At 39.7% G+C, this 19,675-nt stretch overlaps 1 protein-coding gene across 1 annotated transcript in view; it reads right to left on the bottom strand.

Annotated features, from left to right (window-relative positions):
* Window positions 1-16,595: 16,595 nt before the first annotated feature.
* Window positions 16,596-19,675, bottom strand: part of dcaf5 (ddb1 and cul4 associated factor 5) — a 65,287-nt gene continuing 62,207 nt past the window's right edge. The window contains exon 9 of the mRNA XM_073040215.1: window positions 16,596-19,213. Coding sequence (XP_072896316.1) covers window positions 17,345-19,213 — 1,869 coding nt within the window. The 3' untranslated portion in view covers window positions 16,596-17,344. The remainder of the gene's footprint in view (window positions 19,214-19,675) is intronic.

Raw genomic sequence — 19,675 nt, 5'->3', positions numbered from 1 at the left:
TTTAGATTTGACTTTTGACACCCCTCCAGACTTTTCCTTCTCTGGTATAGCAGCCTTTCTTCATCCTTACACCTCTGCGGAACATTTTGGACTGAGTTTCCATGTTTAGGAAAATTGCCATGGTCAACTTTTACCTCCTACATACATAAAAATGGCATAGTTACTTCAACGAGAAATATGGCACTTACACATCATACCACAGCAGGAGACTCACTGCTTATTACCAAGTAAATGCCAAAATAAGAAGTTTGCCATCATTTTAAAAACCTCTTCAGAAACATAGCTATTTTCTAAATTGTAGTGGCTAGTAGTTTCAATGAAACAACTAGTCTTGAGCATTGATTGCTATAGAAAGGTAATATTCAGCTTTTGATCCAGTCTCCATTATTGAACACACTTTTGAAATAGTTCAGATAAAAATAAAGAAGAATTGTTGCTCAGAACATACTAGTCAGTGCAAGGAAGCATCTATTTGGTGCAGGACACAAAGAGCAGAGTTACAGATTTATTAAAGGATTCCTTTGTAAGTAATTTGACAAGTGGCCTCTGCTGGGAATAGGAGAGTTCACATTTCATCCAAGGTTTGGCTTTGAACTGAAACTATCTGGGGAATTAAATACATTGCCACAAGATTGATACTCCGAATATTCTCTTTTGTTTTAAAAAGGGCTAAAAAAAAAACAACTTTGTATGCTTCCTGAAATGATTTTTCAGTCTGGCATTTTGCACTTAATGTCAGTCTTGACTTGGTAGTGCTCTCAACTGAGACGGAAGGTTATGAATTCAGGTCCCACTCCTATGCAGCAAAGCTTGTATTTCAAACAGCACTTAAGGGAATGCTGGGATGAGATGAAATGTCTTCAGAGTAGTGTAAACCTTTGAAATGTTCTCGCCCAGGAGAACATGGATGCTCAATCGATCAGTGAGCGCGTAGCTGAGATCAACACTGGGGCAATCAAAGGATACAGGAATTGAGCAGGAATATACTGTATGCGAAGATCAGGATCAGTTTATGGAAAGGTGAGTGGTCATGACACCCACTCCTGCCTTTAGTGTTCTCATATTCCACTATAAGAGTGGCTACCTTTCAGCTGAAATATTATAGCTTTCTCTCAGGTGTGGGGGAAAAGGTCACATGGCATTATTTTTCAGAGTGAAGGAGCTCTCACCAAGCAGACTCATCAACAACTGCAGCTTATAACTCCACGGGACAGCGCACTGTACATTACTAAGAATAATACAAACAGACAACTACACATTTGTTCATTCACTCATTTATAAGCATAGAGACATCAGGCTGCATCCCCTTAATGAACAGTGGATGTGTTCACAGATAGAAACTACTTGAGACCAAGCTGTGCGTTGGCACCACAGAGATTATATTACTGGAGTAGTAAACCAGAGGCCTTTTCTAATAAATTAGGGAACCTCACTGTTGCAACTGAGGAATTTAAATTCCATTAATAAAATAGGAAATTTTAAAAAGAGGAAAAACAAGTCAATTGTGTAAATGATAGCAAAACCAAATTATTGTTAAAGGCCAAACACGAGGAAATCTGCAGATGCTGGAAATTCAAACAACAACACACACAAAATGCTGGTGGAACACAGCAGGCCAGGCAGCATCAATAGGGAGAAGTGCTGTCGACGTTTCATCCTGACGAAGGGTCTCGGCCCGAAACGTCGACAGAGCTTCTCCCTATCGATGCTGCCTGGCCTGCTGTGTTCTACCAGCATTTTGTGTGTGTTGTTATTGTTAAAGGCCATATAGTTCATTGAATCCCTTCAAAAAAAAGGAAATCTGCCATTCCTATCTGGTTTGGCCCAAGTGACTCCAAGCACACCAATCGGGTAGGCTTTTGAATACCCCAAAATAATCTAGGCCAAGGGCAATAACCACTGTTTATGCCAGTGACATCCAGATCACTAAAAATGAAATTGATAACTCTCTTCAGAGAATTCTTGCAGTTGCCTCAAAGACCCAGTACTGTACAAGGGAGATCCATTCAGGGTTCTGACCCTCAATATTCATGTAGCAGTCTCAGTGAAAAGTTAGTTAGAGACTAGGTTGAGAGGAGATTGAAAACAGGTGAGAACAAGATAATTTTGAAGGAGAAGCAATGATAAAGGTTTTAAGATTTACTATAGAAGTTACAAATCAAAATATTGTGCATTGTCTCATTTTGAAAAATAAAAGCCGATTTTTAAGAAGCTCTTCAAATGAAGCAGTAGGTATATCCCAAAGATATTAGGACCGGGGACTCAGCTATGGAAGCTCAAGGAAAATTGTCAGACTCCCTCTTGACAGAGATGGTCAATGCTCAGTGGCTTTATAGAAACAGTGTTACTTGCCCCTAATAAGCCCGTGACTCAGTATTACCTCAGTTATGCTATATGCAGCCAGAAGCTGCTTCATTTGCTGAGGATATATAAATAGTATTGACCATTGGGCAATCAGCGATCAGTTAATGGTCCCAATTCTGACTTCATGACAGAAGGTCATCGATGAAGCAAGCGAAGATGAATGGTCCTAATTTGAGGAATTCCTGCAATAATGTCAAAGGCCAGAACAATTGACCTCTAACAACCACAAGACCACCTTCCTTTGTATGACGGCTGATTCCAATCACTAGAGTGCTTTCCTCTAGATGTCAACAGATTCCACTTTAACCAGGAGCTTTGATACTATATTTGATCAATTACCATTTTGACTTCATGAGTAGTCTCTCCTTCATCTCGGAAATTCAGCTAATTAATTCATGTTTGAACCATGGCTTTAGTGAGGTTCAGAGCCAAGTGGTCCTGGTGAAATCCAAACTGGCCATTGGTGAATAAGTACTTCTTGTTTGTAATGCTGATGATTGTTGCCGCCACCGTGCTGATGTTTGCATGGTAACTAGCACTGTTGGATTTGTCCTTTTTATGACCAGGTCATACTTTGGCAGTTTTATACACTGGCAGGCAGATGTCAGAATTGCAACAGTACTGGAATAACTTGGCTGGAGATAGTGTTATTGGAGTGCAAGTCTTCAGTACAGCTCGGATGTTGCTTGGTTCCATCTCCATTATGCATCCCTTGATTTTAGGTGATTCTTGGCAATATTTAAGTATAAATCTGATTGGCTGGAGAGTGGCTTGTGTATGCTAGGGATCCAAAAGGAAGCAGAACTTGATTACATATTCAACATTTCAGCATTTTCTTTAGAGTCACCATCGGTGAGGATAGGAATGCTTTTCCAGTTACCTCCTCCCATTTCCTAATTAATTGCCCACCAACAATGATGACTGGCTCCTTAAGGTTGTCATAGCCCAGGGGTGGGGGGAGGCAGTAGTAGGGAAAAGCTCGTATCACCTATTAAATGCTCCCAATGGCACAGATCTTAAATAGCCTATGGTGACTAAGTCCAGCTTTTGGCTTTCATGTGTATCTTAACAACTAGGTCCGATGGAACAGTTTCACTGGCAGGTGAAAGCGCAAAGGTGCCTTAAAACCAGTCATTCAAGGCTGATGGGTCTCATCTGTGTGGCTGGTGTCTGATCTGGGAGAAGGAAAACTCTTATCTCAAGCCTCCACTGTCTTGTAGCTACACCCATACATGGGAATGCTTCAACAGTAACCCCCCCCCCCCCACCTTCCCATCACAGAAAGAGCTGGAGTCCCTAAGGCAGTCCCATGTTGAGTTCAACACTGACCACCAATTCATGTGACGTCAGTGGTGTATCAGTCTCTGCCATTCCTTTGGAGTCATCCGCTATGTGGCGAGGGGGAGCTACCGCATGGGCAACAGCTTCCTCTCCATACTGTACTGCCCTGGCTTGCAAATGGCAGCTAAGCTGCAACATCCATGTTTTACAACGACCTATGGAGTGATGACTGGTGACTGGATCAGGTCAGACTGCAGTCTTTAAGCTCACCGGTTGGTTGTGAGATTTCTTAGCTGTCCAGTTCATTCTACAAGGCTTCAGTTTCAGTAGGCTGGCTCATCAGCGTTTCATGTCTGCCAGACAGTACTTTTGGCAAACCTCTCTGCACTTCCTTTCAAGCCAGGACCCATTAGCCTGATAGTAATGATGGAGTGAGGGAGAAGTCACTACATTTACTAAATCTGGTAATATATATCCCTTCTTTTGTAGTCATAAGTTCCTCACTTTTGCTAGTTCTGAGCTGCCAAATCTGAGCTCCAAGTTTATCCCATGCCACCCACATGATAGAAGATGTCCTTGGTGCATGCTAGGTTCAATATGAATTTGCTAGTTTTCAAAAGGCTCATTTCTCCTTTTCACCTCAGAACCAGAGGCAACATCATTCACCCGTAACACTAATGTAGTTTTCCTCTCTTTACAGAGGTGCAATCCAACTAACTGTATATTTCCAGCTTTCTCATTTGTTTCAGATTTCCAACCACTCTGCATTGTACAATTACAGCATTGTTTGCTTGTACTTACCCTCTCTCACCTCAACTTACATATCCTCTTGGCAGATGAGCTGTGATTAAGAAGAATTCACCACCCTGAAACATCAACCACACTTCTAATGGATGTTGCTTGACCTGCTGAGCATCTTCAGAATACAGAGCATTTACTTTTTAATAAATACTGTCCAGCTCACCACAGATTCAGAATCAGATTAATTTTTCAGCACTTGTACATTGAAACATACAGTGAGATGTGTCACTTGCATTAACAACCAGCACAACCCAAGAATGTGCCAGGGCAGCTTGCAAATGTTGCACATACATATCTGCGCCAACATATCATACCCATAATGTTCAACAAAACAACAGAGAACTCGACTAAACAGAAGACAACAAGCAACCAAGCCACCATGTGAAAACAAGCTCATTTCCTCCCTTGCACCCATCCATGCAGACAGTCCTCCATCCCCAGGACAAAACTCTGACTTCCAAACTGGATGTTAGACTCATAGACCCAGGGCTTCAGCTATCAGGCTTCGACTTCCAGACTTCCAATTGACCTTCGTGCTTCGATGTTTGGTATTGACCTCAGCACTAACCAATGGCAGGACCCCAGACTCCAGGCCTCAAATCCTGACGATTGGAACCTGAATTCTAGGCCACAAACTCAAGACTTGCCAACTTGGCACGTTCTTCTCTCAAAATAACATCAAATGATCTTTTGCTTCAAAGACTGATCAGTCAGCATCTAAAGAGCGGAATAAACAGTCAATATTTTGAGCTGAAACTCATCATCAGGACTCTTCTTCACAAATGCTGTCTGACCTGCTGAGTTCCCCCAGCATTTCGTGTCGCTCTTGATTTACAGCATCTGCAGAATCTCGTGTTTATGGATAGTCAGATGGGCTTTGTGCATAGAATATGTCTCAGGAATTTGAAATTTTTAAAGAAATAACTAAGACAGTCGAGAAGTGCAGGGCAGTAGACATGGTCTACATGGACTTAAGAAAGACTTTTGATGAGGTTCTGCATACTAGGTCTGCTCTGGGAAGTGAGATCACTTGGGATCCGAGGAGGGCTAGCTAAAAGGACCAAAATTGGCTTGATGGCAGAAGGTTGCTTTATAACCTGAAGGTCTGCAACTCCAGTGGAGCGGCTCATGGGTTGGTGTTGAGTCCATTGATGTCTGTCCTTTATTTATTAGTTTATTGAAATACAGCGTCGAACAGCCCTTCTGGCCCTTTGAGCTCCATCCCCCAATTTAACACTAGCCTAATCACAGGACAATTTATAATGACCAATTAACCAACCAACCAGTACATCTCTGGACTGTGGGAGGAAACCAGACCAGCCAGAGAAATTCCACATGGTCACGGGAAAATGTAAAATCTCCTTACAGGCAGCAACAAGAATTGAACCTGGGTGCCTGTACTGTAAAGTGTTGTGTTGATTCTACTGTGCCATCCTTCTATATTAAAGATCTGAATGAGAATGTACAATGTCTGGTTATTAAGTTTGAAGATGATAATAAAATAGATAATAAATAGGCAATAAATGAGTATCAAGAACCACAGCGAGATCTTGATAGGTGGGCTCAATGGGCCAAGAAATGGGAAATGGAGTTTAACTTAGATGAATGTAAAGTGTTGAGTTTTGGGAAGACAACCCAGGGTGGGACTTTCACCGTGATTGGTAAGGCCCTGGGGAATGTTGTAGAACAGAGGGAACTAGGAACACAAGTGCATAGTCCCTGAAAGTGGCTTCAGGTAGACAGGGTGGAGAAGAAGTCTTTTCACACATTGGATCTTACCAGAGGTTGGTGATGCCACACTTGGAATATCATGTTTGATTCTGATCACATTGTTATAGGAAAGATGTTATTAGGCTGGAAAGAAATGTGGGAATCCTGTCAGACCATACGATGTAGGAGCAGAATTAGACCACGGCCCATCAAGTCTGCTCTGCTATCCCATCAAGGCTGATTCATTATCCCTCAGCCCCACTCTCCTGCCTTCTCCCCATAACCTTTGACACCCTGTCTAATCAAAAACCCATCAATTGTTTAGAACATACTCAAAGACTTGGCCTCCACAGACGCCTGTGGTAATGAATCCTGTAGATGCACCTCCCTCTGACTAAATTCCTTCTCATCTCTGTTCTAAATGACCATCCCATTATACTGAGACTGTGCCTTCTGGTCATAAACTAACCCACTATATGGACTAGCGCTTTCAATATTTGATAGGTTTCAGTGAGATCCCCTCTCATTCTTCTAAACTCCAGTGAAAACCAGTCCAGAGCCATCAAACATTCTGAATACTTTAACCCGTTAATTCCCAGAATAATTCTTGTGAGCCTTCTCTGAACCCTCTCCAATGCCAATCTTTTTCTTAAATAAGGGGCCCAAAAGTGCTCATGATACTCCAAAGTGTGGCCTGACCAATGTCTTATAAAGCCTTAGGATCACATCCTTACCTCTTATATTCTAGTCCTCTCAAAATGAATGCTATTATTGCATTTGGCTCCCTTACCGCCAATGGAACCTGCAAGTTAACCTTTAAGGGATCCTGTACAAGGACTCCCAAGTCCCAATGCACCTCTGATTTCTGAATCTTCTTGTTTAAAAAAGTCTACACCTTTATTCCTTCTACCAAAGTGCATGTCCATACACTTCCCCACACATATTCCATCTGTCATTTCTTTGCCCATTCTCCCAATCTGTCCAAGTCTTTCTGCAGACTCCCTGCTTCCTCAATACTACCTGTTTCTCTACCTACTTTTGGCAGCAAAGCCATCAATGCTGTCATCCAAATTGCTGACACATAACATGAAATTAAGCATTTCCCAATACCAACCCCTGTGGAACACCATGAGTCATGGGCAGGGAACCAGAATAGGCCCCCTTTATTGTGACTCTTTGCCTCCTGCCAGTCAGCTAATCCTCTATCCACACTAGTATCTTTCCTGTAATACCCAAGTCTCTTATTTTTAAGTAGTCTCATGTGCAGCAAAGGCCTTCTGAAAATCCAAATACACATCCACCAACTCTCTTTTGTCTATTCCCGTGTTTTACTTCCTCAAAGAATTCCAAAAGACTTGTCAGGCAAGATTTCTCTTTAAGGAAACCATGCTAACTTTGGCCCACTTTATCATGTGCCTTCATGTACCCTGAAACCTCATCCTTAATAATGGACTCCACATCTTCCCAACCACTCAAGTCAGGCTAGCTGGCCTATAATTTCCTTTCTTCTGCATTCTTCTCCTCTTAAGAAGTGGAGAGATATTTGCAATTTTCCAGTCCTCTGGAACCATTCCAAAATATAGTGATTCTTGAAAGATCACAATCTCTTCAGGCACCTCTATCATAACCCTGGGCTGAAGTCCACCTGGTCTAGGTGGCTTATCTATCTTCAGATCTTTCAGCTTTTCAAGCACCTTTTCCTTAATAATAGGAACAAGAGGGTGGGGTGGGGGGGGGAGGAGGAGGAGGAGGAGGAGAAGGGATATATTAATTTACACACATATACATGGACAGGAAAGGTTTAGAAGGATGTGGGTCAAATGAGGGCCAACAGGGCAAACTCAGATGGGCATCCTGGTTGGCACTGGATGAGCTGGGCCCTTTTCCAAGTTGTATGTTATAGCTCTAATTTATGTGTTTTGAAATTACTTGAAACAGCAATCAAACAGATGAGCTGAGCACATAAAATATTGCAAAAACACTTCAGCTTAAATTATCTTTATGATTCAAAAGCAGCGATGAGAGAAAATATTTGTTAACTCTACTACTTAATGACAAATAAAACCAGGTACTGTACATATTATTCAGAAACGTAAATAGTTACTCATTTCCACTTGCATGTTCAAATTGGTTTCTGGAGGTTACAGTATCAGAGTACTGTGAAATCCTACTTTAGGTCAGTATTTAATATCAAATGTTTTTTTTATACTATTCCAATGATAAAACATCATATTCTCCAAGAAAAGCAGGTAAATATTAGACTATAAAAATAAAAGTACATACAAAAATACCTTTGCATGAATTGAAGTTAGAGAAACCTCCCACTCAGATAATCGTATTATTGGTTGCTATGCTAGAAGTTCTTCAAGTCTCATTCAAACCTGTATAAAAATTGACCATATTAAATTGCTTCAAAATGTTGCTATTGAATTTAAGGGACTTGAATAGGTAAGGGTGATAACGTCTTGTTTTCTAACAAATGCAGTGATTCAGACATCAACACCAGCCACATCTAAAGCTTCTACTACATTTTAGTTTGCACTATGTGTCATTGTCTCTATTTGAATGTGTTGATATCAAAAGTCAACTTTTCTGGTTAATTAATAAAAGAAGAATGGTCTTGATACCAATACATTTCTCCATCTCACATTCTTGTCAAAAAGTTACACTTAAGACTGTATATCCTTTGAATCTTAAAGAACCTATTATACAATAATATTTTCTTTAACATGATCCTCTATTACTATTGTAAACTTTTTGTGTAGTGTCATTGCTTTGAATCATTGAGCAATGACACTAATTTACACACAAAAAAGTTTACAATAGTGATAGAGGATCGTGTTAAAGAAAACACCTCTGCAATTGTTAAATATGTTTTTCTCCTAAGGATTCAAAGGACATACCGTATTTAAGTGCAACCTTTTGACAAGAATGTAACTAAGGTGGAGAAATGTTTTGGTCTCAAAGACCATCTATTATTAATTAACCTGAAAATTTAACTTTTTTTCCAAAGGTATTGATAACAAAACACTCACTGTCATTGACATTTTATACAAATTAAAATGCAATAAAGGCATTGGACATGGCTAGTGTCGATGTCTGAAATGCTGCATTCATCAGAAAAGAACAGATGTCCAGTGAAGTGTATATTTGTAGGTAGGATGTGTCACACAACCATAATTTTATAAAGGAAAACAGTAGCACTTTTTTTCTGAATATATTCAGAATTACCATTTATATCAAATGTTTTAGTAATTTTAGCATTCATTTATTCAAACCAGTAATTTGTCATTGTTGCTTTAAATTGTACATTATTATGATGAGAGTATTGCTGGGTAGTATGTCCTCATACAATGAAATAGCTTGTCAAATATTCAGAAGCTAAGAATCAACCACAATGCAAAATATAGCTTAAGTCTTCTCGCCCAATAACAGGACCATTGCATACATCCCTTCTTAGGCAGCCCTCCACCATTGAGGATGTCTTGCTCTCTCTTGTCTCCAAGGTGGGCAAAGATGCTAGTGTGGCACTTCCAGGCTGCCACACGTGGGGAAAGAGGAGGGTAGTTTGGGAGGTGGTGTGTTCTTTCTGTTATTTATACTCAGATCTGCTCACTTACTGCAGGTTTGGTCTAGTTAGTTTTACATGGCCATAACATCTCTCACTCTGCTTCAGTCCCCTTTCTGGAAAGGCTAAGCTTCTGTTAGACTTTTATTTCCTGTACTACTACTTGATATTTTAGTGATGTTTGAACATGGCTACCGAATCTCTTTGGACCTCCAGTTTTGAGCTTTTTAACCATTTACAATGTACTCCATGTTATCCTTTTAACTGCACAGTGGATGCCCTCATATTTACCTCCATTGAATTAGTATGGCCCATTCACTCAATTTACCTTTATTTCCATGTAATTTATTACTGCTTACAATATCAACCACCTTGGTGCTATTACTAAAAGTGGATACATGGCTTTCTATTTCATTATCAAAACTATGTTTTTAGAAATATAGTGGATAGTTTCAGTCCCATTGCACACTAGGAAACCCATACAAACACAGGCTGTTTCCAGGTTAAGAACACCATGACTTACAGATACCCATACCATCAAATAAGCTCCCACACTTTTAAATTCAGAAGTCTGATGTACATACATGCACTGGTTCCTCTGAATGGTCAAAATAGTTTTCTTCCCTCTCTCCTCTTGCTTTTTTCTTACCAGTTTTATGTGGTTTTTATGCCCTTCATTACAATAATGTGGAGGTACTGTTATCATATCAAGTAAATTTTGTGTATGTTCCAATTTACGGACAAATTCAGTTAAGGACCCCAGTAAAATCCAGTGTTCATACAATACTCATAACTTCAAACAGCTTAATCAAATTTGCAATGCTTTACCTCGTCATTACATTTCCCTGCCAAGTCTCCTTTTTCAACTGAAAGATTTCCAAGGTATTTGCTTATTCTAGTAAATTTACTGACATCCAAACTTTGGGACAACTAGAAATTAGCAATAATTTTCATTGGTGTTTATTTGCTTATATTCATTTTGGCTTAATTTCCACAGGACGTAATCTTTTTCTATAGTTTAAATAGGGATACAAAGTTTTTATCATGCTATGATATTGTAATGCTTTAAAAAAAAGAGCACATGCACTTCCTCGGCCACATTTTTTCTAACATAATTTAAAAACTATGTTGATTTTGAGTTTCATATTGATTGCTTATTATACTCTACTTCCATAGCTCATAGTATTTTGTCACTTTTCTCTATCCAAAACTAGATTCTGGTTTTTAGCATACTTGTCTCAAAAAGGTTTTATACTAATGGTTTCCTCCAAATGAAAAAGAACACTAGTTACAAAAAAGTCTATAAATGGTGTGTCACAGCAAATTTTTTATGGAAAATCTCCAACAACACAATATGACTTTACTCTAAAATGATGCTGCTTCCTGCACCCATGCTAAACTCGTTTATTTTATCAAATTTGCCTCCAACTTCCACCCTGTCCTCAAATTTACTTGGCCCATTCTTTCTCCATCTTGATCTCTCTCTCTCTCCCCATCTCTGGAGACATACTATCCACTGACATCTTTTTTCAAAACTACTGAATCCTAATTATCTTGACTATAATCTTTTCCCACCTTGTCACCTCTAATAATGCTATTCCCTTCTCTCAGTTTCTGTCGGCCACATAAGAACATAAGAGATAGGAGCAGGAGTAGGCCAATCGGCCCCTCAAGCCTGCTCCGCCATACAACAAGATCATGGCTGATCCAATCTTAACTCTAGTTTTCACCGAATCCCACAAGGCAACAGTGCCAACCAACAGGGCACCATGCCGCCCATTTTATTTTATTATTCATCCCGCCCAAACCCATGTGATCACACGGGGAAAAAAAACCGAGTTGCCAATTGAGGAGAAAAAATCTGGAAAATTCCTCTCCGACCCATCCAGGCTATCGAAAACTGGTCCAGGAGATCACATGGCTGATCTAAACCTAGCCACTTACCTGCTCGCTCACTGTATCCCCTAATGCCATTTTTATCCAGGAAAATGTCTATCTCCGTTTTGAATTTATTGAGTGTAGTAGCTTCCACAGCTCATCTGTTCTGAGGTTGAGGGTTTGCTTTGAAGGGTACCGAATACTGAGATGCTTCCTCCCCCAAAGAATGGTGCTTCCCTTCCACCACCATTGATGCTGCCTTCACCCACATCTCTTCCAATTCCCACACTTCAGCCCTTCACCCATCCTCCAACTTCAGCTTTATCAAAGTTATTAAGAGAAAGAAAAATAATAAAAGGGCCTATTACAGTTAGACCAGTTTAAATGTGCACAAGACTGTTGGAGCTTATCTCGTCCAAAAGCTGGGTATAACCATTAATCGTGTCGCTGAATTCTTGTCACCAATCACTGGTAGAACCTCCCATCTTGGACTCTTTCAACTCACAAAGCACTCCTTGCAATCACACCTTCCTATCGCATTGAATCTTATGGGCGTCTGTCTTCTGGATCTCCCCTAAACATCTCCCATCAAAAGATCACGAACCTCATCACTGTCCATCACAATTCCCTCTCTGGCCAGTTCCTCCAGACCCTTCTTCCGATTCCATTGTCCTGGTTGGCTGACACAACATTCCGAAGTTGAACAACATAGTTCCTTATCTTTAGCCGGAATCAAAACATTCTATCCACAAGACACACAGCTTTTACAGAAAACTACTAAAATGAAATACCTCACAGCATAGTAGTAGAAATCTTAACCAAGACATTACTTACACCAACAAACAGAAGGCTAATGGATGAATGGGGACATTATGAGAATTTGGATAGAGACATCAGGAAGTTGAATGATCCTGAATGTATCAAAATCACAATAATGATCTTGGAATCAAGTTCAGCAGATAATCAAGATTCACAGATAGGGGTTTCAGCAGCAACGCAAACTGAATGAAGCAGTTCCGCAGAATAGACATGGAAACCTTAGGAATGGTGCAGGTAGGTAATCCAAATCTCAACTGTAAATAAAAATTGTTTAACTTTCATGCCAGAGTATGCACTGATGCACTTTATACTACTTAAATTAATCAACAAGGGAAACATCATTAAATAGGACTGCCCCAAAAGAATAACAAGCTGTTACATAAAACACAACAAAAGAGAGAATCAACCACACGTACAATGTGCAAACCTTGCTATCCTTTATACAGCCAGAACTATTTAATCTGGTTCTGTAACTAATTACACTTCTGTAATTTAAAATGAATTGGTCTCCTTTACAAACCAATTAAAAAAAAAGGCATTAAAAAGTTGAGCCCTCCATGCCCCAACATTTCTCAACAGTAAATGTTATTAATTTAATTAACCTATCTATTTGCAGTAAGGAAGATGCTTGTCAATTTAGAAACTGAACTGTGTAACGATTTTCCATTGCAATAAGGAGTTGATATCAGCTTTGTTTCATTGCGCTGTAATATAAATTAAACCCATTATTGAATTTTAGCCTGAAGCTCAACACAAATACCCTTTTACTGGCAAAATATGGATTTTTAGAATACCAGATGATCTGCTGAGCTCTGAGGGGAACAAAAACTTAATTCTCATTCTTGCAGATGGAATGCTCTTAAGGGCACAAAAGTCACCTGGACCAGATGAACTGCACCCTAGGGTTCTGAAAGAGGCAGCGGTAGAGATTGTGGAGGCACTAGTAATGATCTTTCAAAAATCATTGGACTTTAGCATGGTGCCAGAGGACTAGAAAATTGCAAATGTCCCTCCACTTTTAGAAAAGGAAGGCAGCAGAAAGGGAATTATAGACCAGATAGATAGCTTGACCTCAGTGGTTGGGGTGATGTTGGAGTCAATTGTTAAAATGAGGTAATGGAGTACTTGGTGAGACAGGACAAGATAGGACAAAGTCAGCATGGTTTCCTTAAGTGAAAATCTTGCCTAATGAACTTGTTGGAATTCTTTGAAGTAATTACACATAGGATAGATAAAGGGGATGTAGTGGATGGTGTATATTTGGACTTTTAGAAGGCCTTAGACAAGGTATCACACATGAGGTTGTTTACTAAGTTAAGTGCCCATGGTATTACAGGGAAGTTACTGGCATGGTTAGAGCACCGGTTGATTGGTAGGAGGCAGTGAGTGGGAATAAAAGGATCCTTTTCTGGTTGGCTGCCAGTGACTAGTGGTGTTCTGCAGGGGTCGGTGTTGGGACCACTTATTTTTATACTGTATATCAATGATTTAGATGATGGAATAGATGGTTTTGTTGCCTGGTTTGCAGATGTTACAAAGATTGGTGGAGAGGTAGGTAGTGTTGAGGAAACAGGTAGACTGCAGAAGGACTTAAGACAGATTAGGTGAATGGGCAAGACAGTGGCAAACGAAATACCATGTTGGAAAGTGCACGGTCATGCACTTTGGTGGTAGAAATAAATGTGCAGACTATTTTCTAAACAGGGAGAAAATCCAAAAATCTGAGATGCAAAGGGACTTGGGAGTCCTTGTGCAGATGCCCTAAAAGTTAACTTGTAGGTAGAGTCAGTGGTGAAGAAGTTAGCATTAATTTCAAGAGATCTAGAATACAAGAGCAGGGATGTGATGCTGAGGCTTTATAAGGCACTGGTGAGGCCTCACCTTGAGTATTGTGAACAGTTTTGGGCCCTTCATTTTAGAAAAGAAGTGCCGGCATTGGAGAGGGTCCAGAGGAGGTTGACAAGGATGATTCCAGGAATGAAAGGGTTATCATATCAGGAACATTTGATGGCTCTGGGTCTGTACTCACTGGAATTCAGAAGGAATCCCATTGAAACCTTTTGAAAGGCCTAGACAGAGTAGATGAGGAAAGGCTGTTTCACGTGGTGGGGGGGGGGGGGGGGGTTCTAGGACTAGAAGGCACAGCATCAGGATAGATGGGTGTCCATATAAAACAGAATTGCAAAGAAATTTCTTTAGCTAGAGGGTGGTGAATTTGTGGAATTTATTACCACAAGCATCTGTGGAGGCCAGGTTGCTGGGTGTACTTAAGACAGAGCTTAATAGGTTCTTGACTGGACACGGCATCAAAGTTTACAGGGAGAAGGCCGGGGAGTGGGGCTGAGTAGGGGATAAAGGATCAGCCATAATTGAATGGCGGAACAGATTCAATGGGCCAAATTGCCTAATTCTGCTCCTAGGTCTTATTTCAAAAACTTTGTAACAATTATTTGGTTTTTCCTTTCTCCCTCTTTCCTTGTTTTTTTATATTTCTCCTAAATAGATTATATGTCACATTGTTTCTATCTCAGACATTACTACTTCTTTCTAAGTGCCTACACTTTATTGGTTAAGATGTGGGGGTATTGGTGCAGTCATTGATAACCATACCAGGTGACTTGTTACAATCATCAGTTTGACCCATTGATCTTTAAAGTACAAAATTCTGAGTTGAAGGATAACCAGAAAACCTGTACAAATGGGGCACAGCACAAGATCCCCCATTCTGAGATATTATGTTAATATTAAATCACTTAACATGGTAGAGATTTTTAATAGAAACCAACTTTTGCATGGTTAAGCATAACTCATACCAGGCTTCAAGGAAAATAATTTGAATATTTTTTAGACGGTAAAAAAATATTACCATTTTATACTTTTCTGAGCCAATTTATACTTCTTCCAAAAGTTGAAGGCGGTCATTGCTCCATTAGTATAAAGCTATTCAGTACTATGCTAGTCTGTTTTCAAGTACAGCCACACTTTTAAGAGCACAGACACTTGGGAACATCATAAACTGCACAATCCCTTCTATGTTGTATACTATTCCAACTTGGAACTGGACAGTTGCTGGGTTTGAGTGATATAACTTTCTGTGCAATAGCATTCACCAAATACACTGTGAGGAGAAACCACCACCTTCTCAACAGAAGATAGAGATAGACTATATACATTGGCCTCAGTGCCACCAACATCTTGCAAATCTTTTAAAGAATCAACTCGAGAGGCTAATTAATTACAAAAGCAACCCAAAGACGTTTGCTCTCTTCTCACCTGAATGATGCACACATTTCCAATAGGATCATTACACTGAGATCTTTGATTTTTGGAAGCTTTATATATACTTTTTTCTCAGTACAGACCCCAATTTAAGCACAACTACCACACCTCAAACAAAATTAAGTAATCAAGTATAAATCAGAAACTAAGGCAGAGATAATCAGTCTGTTTGAATGAAATAAATTTATTATCTGGGTCACCGGCAGGGTAGATATAAATTTTAAAACTGATTACTTCAGCAGCGTTTAGTGTAAAGACATAGATCAAACAGGTGAGACAATAGGGATACATTTTTCACTAATTTTGGTAAAAATGGCAATCAAGTGGATTGCTCTGCAGTGCATACTTTCATTTTTTTATTTTAACTATCCTCAAAGTGCTGCAAATAAGACTGTTGACTCACCACAACTAATTACTGAATCAAGTGTTCTATAAATATGCAAACTTGGTTTAGGTTTAAACCTTTCATCACATGTAGTTGGATCCACATTTGCCCAATAATGAAAAGGCATATTTTTCAACTAGCTCACCTACCCCATTGCCTCCTCCACTCAGCTCTTCACAACGTGTTGTCCTTCCTTCCCTTCTGCAACACACAATTCCCTTTCTGACCATCACCCCAAACCTGTCTTCCACACAATGAAAATCTCCAATCTTATCAGCCATTTACAAAGGGTAATTACAGTATTAATCTACTCTCATTCTACAGTTTGTTTTAAGATATCTTAAGAAAACTTCATTAACACATTTTTTGTCTAAATTTACTCACCTGATCACATCCACAAGGACTGTGATTCAAACTAACAATCCACTACCGTCCTTGGATTGCAAAAGAACTCTTCATCGCCTTAGCTGGAAGAAATGGCAAGGAGGCAGCAATACAGCAAGACACAAAGATTGTGAATGGCAATATTTATTTTTCTCAACAGTTAAAGAAAGTGATAGCTAATCAGGTGCCCACTGTGCAGAAGTGTTGTGCTTCAAATAATTGTCCTGAAGAAATTAAAACACAAAACTTTATTCCTGACCACAGCATGTCTAACTTTCCTTCAGCAGATCACTGTGTTCCATGTATATAATCAACATCTAAACATTTTTCTCGAGCCAAACTGTTCACTCCTCTCATGAATAAAAGGCTACCATACAAAAGGTAGTAATTTAAGATAAAAACAAAAAAACCCTCCAACTATAAAGTGTTAGGCTTCAAAAACTCATTTGTTCAATTGTTATTCTATGGGCTTCAATATTTTAAATTCAGTATCTGCCCACATGTATCAATTTGCTCATCTTTTCCTAGTGGATATGAGGGAAAGCTTTGTAACAATACAATCCAATACAATTTGATACACCAAATGCACCACTAACCCTTGCTTGGCATAATGAATACTTAACAGAAAAATTACAAACCCTTTGGGCCAAAATGGATATTTGAATCCAAAGTTAGAATCACTCCAAATAATTTGTATTTTATATACCATTATCATACACATTCTAAAAATTTCTGTATTAGCATTTCTTCAAGAAATTGAATTATTTACATAATTGTTAACAAAAATTCTCACTCGTTTACAGACCAATGGTTTGTTGAGTTCGAGATAAATGCTTTCAGTGACATCGCAAAGCACTGGCTGGGACAAGTGCAAATCATGTCTTCTGTTTCTTCTCAGTTGGTGAAAACTCAGGATCTAGTTCTTTTCGCAGCCTTTTTAACCCTCCTGAAGACTGGTCAGTCGCTGCTGATGACAAAGCCCCTTGGGGACAATCAAAAATGTTTCGTTTGGCTGCCATGCCATTCTTAGTACATTCTGAATGGTCATTCAGCCCAGACTGGGAACACTCTTCTTTGTGGTGCAATGAGGCTACCTGTACACAGTCACCAGGTTCAGACTTGGATGCATTCACTGAATCTTCCTGCTGGTTTGTGTATTGCTTATCAAATAGCCCATTGTTGTGAACATTGCAGGGAGCCTCTGAACAGGATTCTTCCACGTCACAAGTCCTGGCTTTGGATTTATCAACATGGTCTCTGCACCATTCATCAAAATTACTTTGTGTTCCAGTTAAATGAATTTCAGGAAAAGGAGTTGTTTGAGAGGATGCAGATCTAATGAATTCCTGACCAGATTCATCACTGGGTACCTGCTGTACATGTTGGGCATTTGCACATTCCAATGCCTCTGCGTGATCACACAGTTCTTGTGTTTGGTTGCCAAATGCTTGACACTGGTTAGTCAGGTTACTGTTATTGCCCACAAGGACAGATTTCCCATTAACCTTTTTGGCCTCATAGTAGTGCTCAGTGTAGCTACTTGGGACATCTTCTACAACATGTTCCTGCTCTCCAGACATCATTTCCTTTGAAGCTGGTAAAGTATTGCTTTCATGAATAAGCAGGGCTGGATGCTTACTCTTCGCTTGTAGAGATGTGCTGCTTTCCCCTTTATAGTCATCTAAATATCTTTCTACTCTAAATCTCTGATGACATCCTGTTGTACTTTTCCTTGTAGCATCACTTTCTTGGGGTAACATACCTAATGAGCTGCCTTTCTCATTCGTGTGTGCAACATCACTCACAGACAAAAAGGTCATGGAACCTCCTTTTGATTTCAATTGTGACCTGAATGTACTTTGTATTTTGCTGTAGGCTTTATAAACCTTTCTAACCTCAGACTCACTATCTGAGTAAGGAGATATCCTTCCTCTATTATTTTCAAACTCCGCACTGCTCCTTTCCGGTGAAGATGAAGCTGATGAAGAATGGTCACCCTTATGCAATCGAGAATAATTGGCATTATCATCAGTATTATCTTGTTTTACTTTGAACTGTGGAGTATTCTTCTTTTCTCTGTGGAGTTTTTGCTTAGCCCTTAAAGCATTTCTTTGGCGTGTAGACGCACGCCTCCTGCCATTGCTACTGGAACTACTGGAATCATTTGCCTCTGGACTTGGAGATCGAGGCCTTGTCACAGGATCTGTATCTGAACCTGTAGTTACTTGATTAAAGTTGTTTTCTGAGGAATCAGAGTCATTAGAAAGAGTTAGAAGTCGCTCATCTTGATAGCGTCTGAGTGCAGACAATCTTTGTTGACGAGACTGTAAGTCTTCCCTGGTTGTGGAGGAGTTGGAGGGCTTCTGTCGGTCCAGTGTGTAGGTTGCCTCGTCAGAATCATCACCTTGCTGAGGTGTTAATGGCAAGGAGGTAGAAGATTCAGAATCACTATATCCTGATCGTTCACTGGTCCCTGCATGTAGCTGAAGAATTGTACTCTCACTAAGGTCACTGTCAGAATCAGAACTCCAGCCCTCAATCTCTCGCCTTACAAGAGAATCAAAAAAAGCCATCATTCTTGGATCTTCTTGAACCGACTGGTTGGCATAATCATGAGATAGGCCACTTCCGCTGTTTAAGACCAAGCTGATGTATTCTTCATGAGTATAAAGATTACGGGTATCATCTTCCACCTCTCCTTCTAGGTCGCCAGCACAATCTGGTTGGAGATATGGACTCCACACCTGTATTATCAAAGCACAAAAACATTCAATATTTACACCCCTATCAATCACATTGCTATGACAACCATAAAGCAGATGTAATTATTCAGGTTTTGTCTTTTAAATACCTGAAGGTAAAAATCCATTAGAATTCAAAAGCTATGTAAAAACAAATGACTAATTGTGGAATGACTGCATTTATATTGAAACTTATTTGTGACTGGAGATTGTGATTTATCCTTTCCTAGCTTTAGTTGCAAATATAACTTAAGTTGAATCCTTTAAATCTCATTCCCCTGTTGTACAGGTGAGTTCACTAAAATCTTTACAAAACCACAACGTAAACTCCAATTAAAAAATGGGAAGTTTGGACACAAAGGGACAACAACCACCACCTTGACCCCAAGCTCAGTGAAGAATTGAAAATAGTGGATTATCTAGTTATCCAGCAGGAGATACAATGGTACAAAAAATCTTTTGTAT

This window comes from Hemitrygon akajei, chromosome 3, assembly GCF_048418815.1.
Source record: "Hemitrygon akajei chromosome 3, sHemAka1.3, whole genome shotgun sequence".
NCBI classification, from domain to species: Eukaryota; Metazoa; Chordata; class Chondrichthyes; order Myliobatiformes; family Dasyatidae; genus Hemitrygon; species Hemitrygon akajei.
The sequence above is the reverse complement of the archived record's forward strand: the minus strand, read 5'-3'. Positions and strand labels throughout refer to the sequence as shown.